The sequence below is a fragment of the Crinia signifera genome, chromosome 5 (genome assembly GCF_055691185.1).
Source record: "Crinia signifera chromosome 5, ASM5569118v1, whole genome shotgun sequence".
Lineage (NCBI taxonomy): Eukaryota > Metazoa > Chordata > Amphibia > Anura > Myobatrachidae > Crinia > Crinia signifera.
The window spans coordinates 306,318,408-306,333,645 of NC_139221.1; the positions used below are offsets into that span (position 1 = coordinate 306,318,408).

Here is a 15,238-nt window from a genome sequence, read left to right on the forward strand (position 1 = left end):
TTTATGACCTCAGTGCTGTGAAGCAGTAACTGCTGAGGCAGCAATGCTAACCACTGGGGCACCATGCTGCCCAAATTGTTTTCTTATTACATAAGAGGGTGCCATTTACCAAAACAACAAGACAAAGGACACCACAGAGGTAAAGCTGGTTCAGCCCATCTGTGCTTTTTAAGGTGCAGAACCAGAACTCCGAGCATTCCTGGCCTTGAAGATGTACAGTGACAGTCTGCAGCAGCTATCGCAACACTGCCCGTGACGTCATCCCAGTGCGACGTCTGATAGGGCTCACACCTCCTGTCGCCAAGGCAACGGCTTGTTGTTCAGCGTGCGTGTGAGGAGATTAAGGCTGCTCCAGAGAAACGCCGGCCAGCCCAGACTCCGGCAGGAAAATCTCGGTGCTGCCTAGTCCTCCCGGTCCCTCTGCCACCCATGTCCCAACCGGTGGCTGCCATGAACCGCAAGAACCTGCAGAAGCTGGCCGAGACGCTGTGCAAAACCGCCAGACACTGTAACTATTCCCTGGGGCGGGGCTATTCCTTCCATCCACCCGCCAGAGACCTGTGTTACAGTCCTACAGCAGATGCTGTGGCACTACAAGTCTCAGCATGCCTTGCCAACAAGCATAAACAGACTGGGATTTGTAGTGCCCCATCAGCCTTAGCATCAGCCGCCAGCCTATAACATTCATCCTTACTGCCAGCTCCTCAAATAAATGTTTATTTTCTTATGTACTTTACGTGTGACATCACTATACAGGTAGCCGGCACCTGGAAACTACAGCGCCGCTGTAGAACACAGTACTGCAGAGGCACAGTACTGCCAGTTCCATGCACCCAACAATCCAGAAGCGCGAGCAATGAGGCGACAATGGTGTTCCCACAGCACACTGCACCGCTCACCCATACCTAGTTGCGGCACTTCTGTCTAATGTTTATATGAAATTAGTGACCTGGTAGTGTAATATACCCTTTTATTTGTCTTTACTACTAATCTCTACCACTCTGACAGCAGGACGGATGAGATTATCCAAATTCATGGTGGTGGGAGAATAAAATAGTGTGCGGAGCGTAGCTAAACCCCGTTCCCGAGCATGGCGAGCCCATCGGTGCAACGTTACGGTGTCCATGTCGCTTGTGTCTACATTCGGGACAAAAAAAGAAAACCCCATGTCAATCTTTTGACTGTCGACCTAGCCCATGTCGACCTAATGCTTGTGTTGGCCTAATGACTTTGTACACCTTACCCCATGTCAACCTTCTGAGGTGTCAACCTTGGTGCATGTCGACCTTCCTATTGTCGACAGTTCACCCATATTCTTTGACTATATAGTCGAAATCGAACAGACATCGAACGGTTTTAAGAATTCAATGCAGATTCGATCCTGATGTGTTTAATGGAAATCTAACAGAATATTAGACTCTGTAGACAAGACTATATAGTACAGATCTGACCTATATAGTCAAAATTGAATGCTAATGCTTGCTGTGCAATTTGAACCCGATCGAATCACAAGGCAATCGCACCACGTGCACACATCTTTAGACTGGTGTCACATAAGCTACATGGGATTGCTGCATTGGTGATAGGAAACAGACATTTACATATCTACTCATGGAGGTGGAAAGTGTCGATTATACAATGCATTATTTCATGTGTCCCTCGCTATAAGGATTAGTTGGGACTCTACCAGCCAAAATCTAATTTCCATAGCTTTATATAAAATTTCCATTGGTCCACTAAACAATTCAGAGGAATATGTAAGCAGAGGCAGGCCACGTCCGACACTTCAGCTGTTGTGAAACTATATATCCCAGCATGCCAACCACATCTTTAGCTTGCCCGAACAGCCAAAATGTGGCAGGGCATGCTGAAATGTGTAGTTCAGTATCAATTGGAGCGCTGCACATTGAGTTCCACTGGGCGAAGGAAGCTGATCCTCAGTCGTGGTCACGTGGCCGCCTTGTCTTTCTCTTGCAGTCAGTAAATATGAAGTGGAATGTCTCATCCGACTCTATAACACAATAGTAGGACGCCCCATCGAGTCAAACACCAGGAGCGGAATAGACAGAAACACCTTCAGGAACATCCTGCACAACACCTTCACAATGACGGACGACATGATTATGGACCGGGGTGAGTTCCCGAGCAGCGCAGCTACTTATGTATGTGACATTACAGTCTCAGCTGTGGTCTATGTGCATAGTAATTGCTTTGTCTCCTTTACAGTTTTCCGTGGATTTGACCGAGACAATGATGGTTGCGTCAATGTGACCGAGTGGATCGAGGGTCTGTCTGTGTTTCTGCGTGGGACGTTGGATGAAAAAATTAAATGTAAGCATCCACAATATTAAAGAGATAATTTCAGTAATATGAACACAGTCCAATTAAAGGAAAACCTAACAAGAGGGTTCAAATTAATGATTTAGTTATTGTACTTCATATTAGTATTGCATATTGCTATGGAAAAGGGAACTTGGTACTTGTGTAGTGTCACGGCGGCAGTTACGTAGTTTACATAGTGCTGTATTGAGAATACCAATACAGCACTATGCTGCCTACGTAAACTACGTAAGTGCTACCGGGCTTGGTGGCTCGCCACACTTTATAAAATCAACTCCACTCCGACGTGGATACTGGGGGAAATGTGTGTGTGTTGTGCATTATACTTACCCTCGTCTGGCCATCGCGTCAGCTGGGTCCCCGCGATCCCCCGATGGGCAGCGTTCAGTCCCCCTCCTCCAGCAGTCACTCCCCGGCGCCATCGTTCAGTCCCCCTCCTCTGGCACTGGCAGCAGACAATGTACGCAATTAGTGAAGTGCCGCTGGGGGAGCTGGGAAACCATGTGATGCTCCCCCAGCGGCAATGCGCCGTATTACGTACATTGCTGGCGCCGGGGAGTGGCTGCCGGAGGAGGGGGACTGAAAGCTGCCGCCGTGGAGTGACCATCGCCCACGGGGATCACCGCCCGGAGGACGGTAAGTATAAAACAAAACACCCATCACCCTGCTCTCCCTGCTCCCATGTGTAGTTTCACGGCACCGGCTATGCTGACAATGTATCTTAAGGGGCCCATACACGGTCCGTTAAACGGATCCGTTTGGGTCTTAATTAGCACGCTTCGCATCGGACCGCATCGGATCGCATGCCTAGTGCATGCGGTGTGCATGCAATGCAATCCGATGCGAAGTTTAGCTAGTACAAAAAGTATGTGCAGCACATACTTTTTGTACCGTACTATGTGATGCGCGAGAGCGCGCATCGCATAGTACAAAACGGACGGTCCGGGAACGGACCGTCTATGGGCACCTTTAGGATATGTTGAAAACGTAGTGTAGAGCTGCGGCGGTGAAACTACACAAGTACCAGGAACTTAAGTAAAGAAGAAAATGTGACTACTAATGTACCCAAATTCAGTAAATATATAGGTAAATCAAAATGCATACCATACTGTCCCTTTAAACCGGGGGGGGGGGGGGGGGGGGGGTGTCGTTGGGTCAACCACTAAAGGTTGACAAATGAAATAGATTGACATGGCTAAGGTCAACAGATCAGAAGGTCGACAATGGGAATGTTGACAGTCAAAAGGTCGACATTAGTTTTTCACGTTTTTTGCACCGCCAGGTGGTATTTCGTACCCTAGGGCGTGGATGGAGAATAGAATAGTCTGACGAGCCATGCGAGAAGACGCGGTACACTGATACGGTGTCTATGTCGACTTGTAATTCGTGACAAAAAAAGTGTAAAAATCATGTCGACCTTTTGACTGTCCACCTTCCAGTTGTCGACCTAATGATTGTGTCAACCTTAGCCATGTCGTCCTATTTCATGTGTTGACCTAAAACCTGTGGACTTAATGTATGTTGACCCTATGACTAATACCTAAACCAGAACACTAATGGATTACACCGGTTCTGTAGGCCCTGGAGAGTAATAAGCCACCAACCAGCTCCTACCTGTCATTTTTCAAACACAGCCCTCGATTTTATCACTTTTCAAGCTTAGTACATCTGGCCCTGTGGCTGATTAAAACCAGGTGAAATACAGGCTTGAAGCCAACCAGTCACAGAATCCGGGTAATTCATGATTGTCCCTTATTAATGGGATAGCATAGTACAGTGGTAGCCAACCCTAGCCCTCGAGAGCTACCAACAGTTCACATTTTCCAGACAACCTAGCTGCTGCACTCATTAATCACTGACACATTAGAAAAGATCCACAGATGGAGCTAATTAGCTCACTTGTGATTCTGTGAGGAGACCTGCAAAACATGCACTGTTGGTAGCTCTCGAGGACTAGGGTTGGCTACCCCAGGCATAGTAAGTAATCCTAGGTGTACTTATGGTAACCATCACTACATAATGGAAGTACTAACGTTGCTACACTTCTCTAATAGTACACCTGATTAGAACTGGTGTTATAGATGAGTGTGGATTTGGCCCAAGAGCTTACATTTGACAGTAGAATCATCTTAGAAGACATTGAAGTAAAACAGTGGTGATTCTATATGAGCTATAGTTTATAGGAATTTGAGTGTTTCTGCCAGGATTTGGCTTAGTTTCTATTTAACACAATTGTTTCTGATTGTATTTTAATAATTATATTGTAATTAGTGTCAGGAAACTGCATGAGCAGGGTCACATCTTCATAGAGGTTACAAAGAAATCCCGGTACTTGTTTCCTATCTGGGCGCCCGCTAAGTTAATTGCGCACCATGCTATTCTCCGTAGAGAAATCTGATCGCATCGCATCGTACACATACACGATATTGAACGATGTGATGCGATTTCCCATAGGAAACAATGTTAAATGGATCAATTTACCCAAATCAGCATAGGGAAGAATGCTAAATGGGCCAGAAACCCCAAAAAAACCCACAGAGCAGTGGAATGTCCCCCCAAAAGTAGTTGACGCCACCCCGCCATCAACGTGAACCCGAAGCGTGGCGAGCCACGCTTCGGGCTCGGTGGCTCGCTGCGCTCGCCACACTATTCTATTCTCACTCCACGCCCTAGTGGATAGTAGGGCATGAAAAGGTCGGAGGACGCGTATCGCCGGCTCGCTGCGCTCGCCACGCTTCGGGTTCACGTTGATGGCGGGGTGGCGTCAACTACTTTTGGGGGGACATTTCAATGTTCAGGGGTGTTTTTGGCCCATTTACTATTGTTCCTATGATAATTTGGCTAAATTGAGCCATTTCACATTGTTTCCTATGGGAAATCGAATCGGATCGCATCGCATCGTTCAATATCGTGTATGTGTACGATGCGATGCGATCCGATTTCATTACGGTGCCGTACGTAGAAAACCTGGGCGCCCAGATAGGAAACAAGTACCGAAATCCCTCAGACAGCTGGAAGCAGAGGCTCCTGTACATACGCATTTCCTTGGTAACCGTGTGTATCCTGCACAGATTGCTTTGAGGTGTATGATCTGAACAGTGACGGGTTTATCTCCAGAGAAGAGATGTTCCACATGCTGAAGAACAGCCTCCTGAAGCAGCCCACCGAGGAAGACCCCGATGAGGGGATAAAGGACCTGGTTGAAATTACACTGAAGAAAATGGTAAATCATTTCAAACTCAGTCTCCTCCCTCTCATTTACATACGCTGCCAGCGGCATTCATTAAAGAGGCCTTCATCATAAACCAGGCATGTCTAAACAACGGCCCTCCAGCTGTTGTGAAACTTCCAAGTCCCATCATACCTTGCTGCAGTTTTGCTATTAGGGAATGCTAAAACTGTGGCAAGGCATGCTGGGATGTGTAGATTCACAACAGCTGGAGGGCCACAGTTTGGACATGCTTGTCATAAACAACATGCCAGTAATCTCCCATCTGAGTATCCTAAAGCATAGGTTATGAAACTGAACCCTGAAATAAATTAGGTCTATCACCCACAATTGCGTAACACCCTAAATACGACATACAGAGGCAGGGCCACCATCAGAGGGAGAAAGGGCCCAGGTGTAAGCATTGTGGATTGGTGGGCCCAGCTGTAAACTGGCAACCATGCAGAGACAGTGCCAGTAACATTTCAATTTGGAGCCAACCACAGTTGCAGCTTCTTATTGGCTGCCTGTGCGCGAGTTCCATTTGACTTGTGGACCAGCTACATATTTGAAATGCCACTGGCGCTGCCTGTCTGGCCAATGTAACCAGCTTCCAGCCCCCTCTGTCCCTTTCCACAATCTCCTGAAGAATTGCTCACTGTCACTGCATCAGTTCCTATGCTCACAGTCCATTCCCCTGGCTAACTTATACCCCTTTCACACAGAAAATGAAATACCCGGGTGAAGCAGTTCCACCCAGGAATTTCATTAAATACACGGGTCCTTTTTCTGTGTGAAAGGGCACACCCGTGTCGTAAATCCCGTGTCTCCGACCCGGGAATTGACCAGGGTCGAGGACACGGGATTTATGACTCGTGTTGACCTTTTCACACAGAAAAAATACCCGTGTTATTCAGCAAATTACCGGGTAGAAATTTTCAACCCGGTAATTTGTTCTTCTGTGTGAAGGGGGGTCAGGCTGCTCCCGGCAAATTGACACGGCATTTGAAATGCAGTGTATTTGCCGGGATTTTCAGACTTTTCTGTCTGAAAGGGGTATTACACTGCTGGACATCTCTGGTTTAGCACTTTTGCATTCCGCAGCTGAGGATAGAAGTCTCTGAAGTATAGGTGAAGAGTAATGTACTGTTATGTGGTATTATGGACACAGTGTGACTGGAGGCCTGTATCTCTTAAGGGGCCTACACACGTAGTGAGTTGCTGAGCTTTCTAAGCGATGCTAGATTTCGCAGAACACACTCAAAATCACTCAGCGATGTGTCAGTGCAGTGTACTGAACGATCTGTCAGGGCCAGTGTGGTGAGAAAACTGGCCCTGCCCAGCGATTTAAGAATTTAATATCCAGCATGCTGCAAATTAATCGATGGGTGCTATCGATGCGCAGGGCCGTTCATGACTATCGTTATGGCCCCTACGCATGGAGGGATCTCTTAGAACAGGGGTAGCCAACTCCTGTCCTCGAGAGCTACCAACAGTTAACGTTTTCCAGGTCTCCTCACAGAATCACAAGTTAAGTATTTAGCTCTTTTAGAATGTGTCAGTCAGTAACGAGGTGAGTTCAGTTGTGAGGTCAGTTGGAAAACGTGCACTGTTGGTAGCTCTTGAGGATTGGAGTTGGCTACCCCAGTCTTAGAAAATACCACATGTGTAGGCCCTACTATTTTACTGTAAAGTCATAAAGTGCTACAGTGAAATTACAGCCAACACTTACTTTGTAAACGCCCCTCGACACCTCTGCTCCATGTCCCACAGGATCATGACCATGATAGCAAGCTGTCCTATATGGATTTTGAGAAAGCTGTGAGGGAAGAGAACCTCCTCCTGGAAGCCTTTGGGCCTTGCCTGCCGGATAGTAAGGTGAGATTCCTACCTAACGGCTTCTATGTATATTATACAGCTGTTGTGCGTGCATCAGTAATGATTCATCTCTCACATATCTGTGCATAGACTTCAGCATATGGGAGCACAGGCCAGAATATATGAAACTAGCTAATGGGGTTATTCAAACCTGATAGCACGGAGCAGTTTAAGGGAGGGTCTGTGACATCCGCTCTGGCCCCAATATGACTGATTCTAAAGCAGCCGCCGAGTAAGTCCTGGGCTACACACAAAGTGCGCACACTGGGGAAATCATTCTATGGTTAACGGCCTGGGATTTTACTCTGACTGAGCAGCGGCTATGTGATCGCAAGGCTCTACAAATTAGCAGTGCAATCAAGTCTGAATAACCCCTTATGTCTTAATCTCATGTGAGCTTGTACAATGGGCAGATGTGCAGCACCTAGCAGCGTTCCTCCCTGTTTTATGCCACTAAACTGTATTTTGCTTTCATAGAGCATCAATGCCTTTGAGAGACAAGTGTTTGTGGAGCCGAATGAGTCTTAGACCTAAACCTCACAGGGGCAGAGGATACGTCTAGAGGTGTCCATTACTGCAGCAAGAAGCTGGAACTCGCCGTGGACTGGTCGGCTAAACGTAATGATCTGATCTTCATAGCACTGAGAAGACGGACATGAAGATGTAACAAAACACACACAAAGAGAAAATAAACAATGTTTTTAAAGAGTTAAATAAATGTATTTTGTTATAAATCTGAACCCTATATTTAAATAAATAACTTCAATTTTGTATTATCTTAAATGGAATGATAGGAAAAAAAATCCCCGTCTGAGAGTCAAATTCTTCTTCTCTGCTTCACAGGAGGAGCAGATTGTGTGTCACAGGCTGAGGCTTCTGGTTTAGTTACCGTGTAGGATTCAGAAACCTGTCGAAAGAGAACAAATGATAGTAATACACACATATGATGAACAAAGCCATACAACAGTGGGGATGCAGTCAAAATACCGACAAGGACAAAATCCGGACATATAGAATGTACAGGTGAAACAGTCAACATGACTTTCGGTCGACATGGGCTTTTTCACTGTTTTTTGACCCGACATGTGCCGATAGTGTGCCGAGCTTAGCGAGGCACCGTGTCCGAAGTATCGCGAGCGATGCGAGGGGCTGCAGTTCAGTTCCAACTGTCCATGTCGACATTCGGGTGAAAAAAAACCATGTCGACCAAAATTCATGTTGACTTTTTCACCTGTACATTCTATATGTCGGTATTTTGACCTTATCGGGATTGTAAATGTCGGGATTTTGACCATGTCGGGATTTCATACCGAATCCCAACAGTGTTTCTCCAAAACTACAGATCTAGTTAGTACCCACATTTGAAATATCAGCTGATCTTGGAGCTAATTATTTCCTTTGTAATATTGAGATCTGTAAGACACACTGTTATGCTGGGTACACACTGGCTGATACAGCGGCTGCTCAAATCAATGGGCAATATAATATTCCTGGTTAGTCGGCCAGGGTGTACCAGCAATATGTCTATGCATGACGTTGTTCAGATATATTGCATCGGCAGTGTAGCACAGGCCTGGGCAATTTGCCCCAGGAGCTTACAATCTATATTCCCTACCACATGTACACAAACGTTAATTCTAGGGTTCATATTGTGCAAGCCAATTAGCCTACCAGTATATGTTTAGAATATGGAAGGAAACAGGAGTAGACGAAGGAAACCCACACAAGCACTGGGAGAATATACAAACTGTGCAATGTTAGGATCATGGTGGGAATAGAACCCATGTCCTCAGTGCTGTGAGGCAGCAATGCTAACCATTACACCATCCGTACTGCCCAATCCATCAACAGATATCTAGAAGTGTGTACCCAGCTTTAGGAGTCTCTTGAGGACTGGATTTAGGAAACACTGGGATACACTTTTATATGATAAAATCAGGATATTTTGACTATGATCTACTGCATCACATTCAAGTAACTCCTCGTATCTTTCCTCACATGGAGTGTAAACCAGAATTTTTAAAATACAAAAAGGTATTCCGACCATGTTTTAATAGGACGCTCTAACATCAGACAACGGAAAAGTGGATAACCAACCGCAAATTATTTTATAGCTATAAACATCCCCCAATCTCTGGACAGGACTTAGGAGAGATAGGGAATACAATTACAGGCAGATTGCTAGGTTACTATTACCTTCATGGAAAAAATGTAGTTATGACTGGTCATTATGCACATTGTTAAGATTATGGTCTAGTGCTGGGGTAGCCAACCCTAGTCCTCGAGAGCTACCAACAGTGCATGTTTTGCAGGTCTCCTCACAGAATCACAAGTGAGCTAATTAGCTCCATCTGTGGATCTTTTAAAATGTGTCAGTGATTAATGAGAGCAGCAGCTACAGGTGGGGCCGGGCTCTTTGCTAGCGAATCGCCAGAACGTCACCACTGGCGATCCGCCAGCAGCCCGGCTCGCCATCTGACTGAGACGTGCATGCGTCTCACACACACGCGTGACTCAGTTTCCGTCGGCGGGGCGACGGGAACCTGTCCGTCTCCCCTTCATGGAGACGGACAGGGTTAGGGGGGGTGCGGGGACCCCGGGTGACCGCCGTCAAGCCGGGGGAAGCGACGGAAGCGCCATCGAAAGGGGACGTGTGCGCATCTCATGCGCGCGTGTCCCCTTCTCGCTGTACAGATGGGGGCTGACGGGGGATGGCGGCTGGCGTCGCCATCGCCATCCCCTTCAAGGATGAGTCCTGCCCCATCTGTAGGTTGTCTGGAAAATGTGCACTGTTGGTAGCTCTCGAGGGCTAGGGTTGGTTACCACTGGTCTAGTGTGTATACACCTGGACACTCATGTATGCACAGTGTGGATATAGGGCTTATTGCATAGAACATAAACGCACCTGTTTCAGCTTTCCCCGTATCACCGATGCAGAGGTATTTAGGGAATCATCGTCCAGGTCTAATTTGGGAATTTCTGGCATTTTTGGTCCAAATACAATCTCTTGAGAGTCCGGAAGGGATAGTGCAAGCGCAGTGCTCCGCTCCCTTCTCCTCTGTCGCTCCTGAAGCTGGGTCGTTCTTGGCATGAACCTGGCAGTGCTACTGCCCATAATGTTTTGTGCAGGATTGCCTGTTGTTCCGGTGGTGTTGGGTGAAGGTATGTGATGGGCACGGTCTTCTGCTGACTGGTTTCTGGCGTGGGAGGCGGATGGAGAAGACATAGCGCTATATTCCTGCCATTCGGGGGGAATTAATGGAGGGGGCATAAAGCAGGGCACAGAGTCATTGCGCTGTAGTGTGGGGGCTGGGGTGGCGGTATACACACAGCCAGACACAGAACCGGCGCTCTGAGACACTTCTTGCGGTTTCTTTGCCACTGGCCTATCTTAGAGAGAAAGATGCTGATGTTAGGCTTAAAATGTGTTTTACAAGTTACAATGACATGCGATGTGGGATATATATCAAAGAGAGAGATAAAGTTTCAAGTAATCAGACACTAAGGTTGAAATGAACTGCCAGGGACCCCAGAGTGCTTGCACCCTATGGGGAAGCGAATACTATTGCCTGAGACTCCCAACACTGTCCGGTGCAGCGGTGTCGTGCGGATTCTTGACCGAATCAGTCCGGCACATAAGTATATTCCCCTTTTACTTTCTTTTTTCAAACACAGCCATTAATAGGACAGTTGAGCCAGCAGGATTGTACATTATCTCTCTCCAAGCTGATACAGATTCTTGTGTGAGGCAATACTCACTATTCCTCTGCCCCCTAGCTCTGTGTTCCCTTTGAAACAGCCTAACCTCTTCTTTCGCCACTGAGGGGGGAAGCCCAGCATGTCCATAAGTGCTGAGCATGTCCCCAAGAGTGACGAACCGAAGGCGTGTCATGATACGACGCCCCCTCCCCAGCAGCCATGCCCCACTTTTCAGGAGAAGTACCCCCCTTCCTGGCCAGCACCCTGCTGCAGATCTCCCTATTGTGAACACTACTTGACAATAATTGGGAGGACTTTTGTCCCAACAGGATCTTTCACAAGTGCAAATGAATTCAGAGCTACAGCACTGATAGTTATTGCTGGGGCGGATACCATGGTCCTGTTTATACATATAGAAGTAAAAGAATTCCCTAACTTAAATTCAGGATTATCTAATGGGTAATAAGACTTAAATCTTGAAGAATTGGTTGTGTGCAGGAAGACTAATATAGAGCACTTAAATAAATACAATTCAAGTGTCTGGTTGTTGTGGTCCCCAAAGCAGCCAGGCCAGCTTGCGGACACACTGAACACCCTGTGCTTGTCTTGAAAACGACCCTCCGGGTTGAAAAGTCAACAAAAGTATGTTATATATTCCCTCTAAGCTTCTTTTGCAGGGTGCCGCACCCTGCCTGTTTTTAAAACCTCAAAATAAACCCTGCCCTTTTTGTGTGGCACTGTGCGCCCTTACACTCCCCCCACCACCATGCTGGCATGCCACTGAGAATTTTCACTGTGTGCCATCATGTGTAATGGCCATTATGGTGTGTGGTATAATGTGTAAGAGGCATTACAGTGTGTGCCATAATGTGTAATTGTCATTATGACAGAATATGTAATGGGCCCTCCTGATTGAAAAAAAAAAAAAAAAAAAGAGGCCTGCCTGGTGGTCAGCACCCTGTCCTAGAAAAATCCTATATATATTAGTTCAGGACAATACAGTTGTATGTACAGCTTGTGCAACAGAAATAAGACCACACATAACTGACACGTGGTCAGAGACGTGGCAGGCATGGCAACCAACCTTTGTCACTAGTGGCTCGGGCTACGTAGCGCCTTCTGTCCTGAAGTTTCTCTCTGGTCTCTTGAACACTTTCAAATTCTGGAGCATAACAGATATGAAGGATTCCCCCGAAGAAACTTTGCTCGTCTAGTTTCCGTTTGGCAACTCTGGATCATAATAAGATGGATAAAAGTTAGCCAAGGTTTTAAAGACGGGAAGGACATATGTGTTGAAGGACATAGGAAAAGAGGTTCTGGCAACTATAATTGATCAATTCAAGTCTGGAATATTTGTACCTCAGTTTAAAAAAAGGATTATAGCACCAGTATATAGAAATGGGAGACACCAGTAGTTACTGAAGTCATCTACTACAATCACATGTTAATGCCAAAGGCTGGACAAGCTCCACATTGTCTGTGCTCTCAGGGGGCTCAAAAAACATCCTGCGTTCATGTTCTGTGTAATCACTTCTGTGCAGCACAGTTCTCCTCCTTATGTTAGACAATTCCCTCTGCCACCAATATAGCTAACTATATCAGCGGTGTCACAGAAGAACAACATTGACCGTACACACTGGCCAATATCGTTCTCAATATCTGTCAGTGTCATCCCCAGCCCCGTACATGCAGTTGTTGATGATATTTTCAGATTGAGCTGCATGTACAGATGACAGGGAAGGGGGCTCCTTCACAACTGTGCACATCATTAACGATATTGACTGTACACACTGGACGATATTTCATCAAGGATATCGTCCAGATCATTGACGATAACGACCAATGTGTACTCAGCTTAAGAGTCACCCGGATGACAAGTAACTCATACATACACATATAGACTTCCATACAGTTGCATTAGGATATGGTTTCAAAGTACAGACCTCCATGCGCCTTTGTTTTATATAGATGCATGCGTACTTCCCTTCTACAACATACATGGTGCCTGACATCACAGTGTGAAATCCATTGATAGAGATGTATAACATAAGTACCTTGCACTCTGTAACCTCTGGAACTTAATGAGATACACTTCTGTGAACTGTTCAGCAGGATATTCATCGAGTGCGTTGTATTCCTCTACCGCACCGTACAGAGCGAAGTGCGCAACCAGTTCCTGCATAACCCCGATGGCTGGAACCCCCTGCACCAGCAGGTAACGAGACTCGAGATTAATCGTGTAAACCTAGAAGATAAAACAATAGGTTGTGAGGACTGATGCCGTGGATGCAGCCATATGTAACCAATTTGCCGGACTCCTCTACAGGAAATCAGAGAGGAAGGTCCAATAGGCAACCACAAGAAGCATAACAGGCATGTCCACTTGACTGCAGCAATAAACAATCTAGCCCCCAAAATTTAGGTGTATGCTCAACATTCTGAGACAGTTTTTGAGCAGCAGCCACGGAACCGATCATTTATTTTCCACTGTCTGTCACATGCAGGGTTTTCACATGTGCACACAGTGGATTAGGGTCTAACCCTGCTCTTTTCCCAGGTGCTGAAGACCAGAGAATTTGCCAGGTTATAGACAGATTCTGCAGTGCAAAACGGGTGTTACTGAACAAAGACATACGCAGAAATCCCAGGATTTTCCACGTGCAGTCGCATAATCCCGGTACTAGCGTATGTCTGAATGGCTATTCCCGGGATTTTGCAATTGACCCGGGGTTTTTAAAAACCCGGATTGTACAGGGTTTAAAATCCTGGGTGGTAGGTCTGAAAGGGGTATTATATATACACATACATACACCCCCAGTAACAAATACCATCCAATTAACCCCTTGAGTGCCAAAGACTTGTAATGTTTAACTTATATATGAAAAATAATCTCTTTTTTTTTTTTTACACAAAATTTTGTATTTTAATGTATATAACCAATGAGAGAGATGCTGGTATTTTTAGCAGATATTTTGATCATCTCTCACAGAGGTGTTGGCACTCAAAGGCTTAAGGATAGCTGCCCACAGACTAACCGGGTATGGGTCATAGGGTCAACCACTAAAGACATGGCTGGAAGGTCGACACAAGCATTAGATCAACAATGGGTAGGTCGACAGTCAAAATAGGTCCACATGAGTCTTGCATGGTTTTGTTGTCCTAAATTTCAATGCACGTCGTCATGGACAGCATATCAGTGTACCGCCGCGCACTCCTTGCTTTGAGCTTGGCAACTATTATAAACGTGAAAAACTCAAGTCAACCGTTTTGACTGTTGACCTAATGCTTGTGTCAACCTATTTCATGTGTAACCGAAGCCATGTCGACCTTTAGTGGTTGACCTTCATAGTGTCGACCTAATGTCCGTATCCCAGACTACTAAAATATATGTGGTCATCGGGAGGAAACCATCGATGACTGAACCATTGATGGCGCCCTAGCACGCATACACCGGACACGGCCATCGGTGAACATTCATCAATAGTAAACCGATTTATCATCGGTGTGTTAGACCATCGATGACTGCTACCATCATTTGTCGATAGCCGTGGATAACAAAGACACCAATTGAATTGTAAAGGCAAGAACTAATTATACAACAATTATAATATGCAGCTGAACAGAGCACCCAACATGATCCACTCCACCAGGTACACCATGCTCTGCCCCTGTGCGACCATAACACTGGGGACTGCAATCATCCATCAGGTGGGAACCCGGGTTGTAGTATCTGGCGGAAGGGGTCATGGCTGCACACAGCCCTCCAGCTGCTCTAAAACTACAGGTTACAGCCTTAGGAGAGCTACTCATACTGGGACTTGTAGTTCCACAGCAGTCAGGCAGGAGCCCCGGCCGGGCGCACATCCCAGTAAGAACGCACTTTGACTGATCTCAGCTTCCGTCCCTCGCGGTACTTGGCTCGCGAGGCGCAGATCGTCCGCTGCTGGTGGTGCGCGCGGGGCTCCGGCTGCCCCCGGGGGTCTGCGGCCGCCATCCGGGCAAGGAGATGGCGAAAAATAGCTCCTGCCCACCACCAGTGCCCCTGCCCCCCTACTTTAGCGTTAACACAAAACAAAATAGTTTACAAGCCCCTCCCCAAATGCTCACTGTAAG

General features: G+C 46.5%; 2 protein-coding genes across 3 annotated transcripts; one reads left to right on the forward strand and one right to left on the reverse strand.

Annotated features, from left to right (window-relative positions):
• Positions 1-289: 289 nt before the first annotated feature.
• On the forward strand, positions 290-8,197 carry CLXN (calaxin). Of its 2 annotated transcripts, XM_083189457.1 has the most exons (6): positions 294-508; positions 1,978-2,133; positions 2,227-2,331; positions 5,412-5,563; positions 7,322-7,426; positions 7,904-8,197. In XM_083189457.1, exons 1-6 carry the CDS (start codon positions 430-432, stop codon positions 7,952-7,954), a joined length of 648 nt encoding a protein of 215 aa, XP_083045583.1. In that variant the 5' UTR covers positions 294-429; the 3' UTR covers positions 7,955-8,197. The 2 variants fall into 2 exon arrangements, with proteins under 2 accessions (XP_083045582.1, XP_083045583.1); XM_083189456.1 differs by having other exon boundaries at positions 290-508; positions 1,978-2,331.
• RBM48 (RNA binding motif protein 48) lies at positions 8,125-15,203 on the reverse strand. The gene is made up of 5 exons (XM_083189455.1): positions 15,006-15,203; positions 13,180-13,370; positions 12,210-12,355; positions 10,332-10,816; positions 8,125-8,333 (listed from the first exon to the last, which is right to left on the reverse strand). Exons 1-5 carry the CDS (start codon positions 15,117-15,119, stop codon positions 8,244-8,246), a joined length of 1,026 nt encoding a protein of 341 aa, XP_083045581.1. The 5' UTR covers positions 15,120-15,203; the 3' UTR covers positions 8,125-8,243.
• Positions 15,204-15,238: the final 35 nt, after the last annotated feature.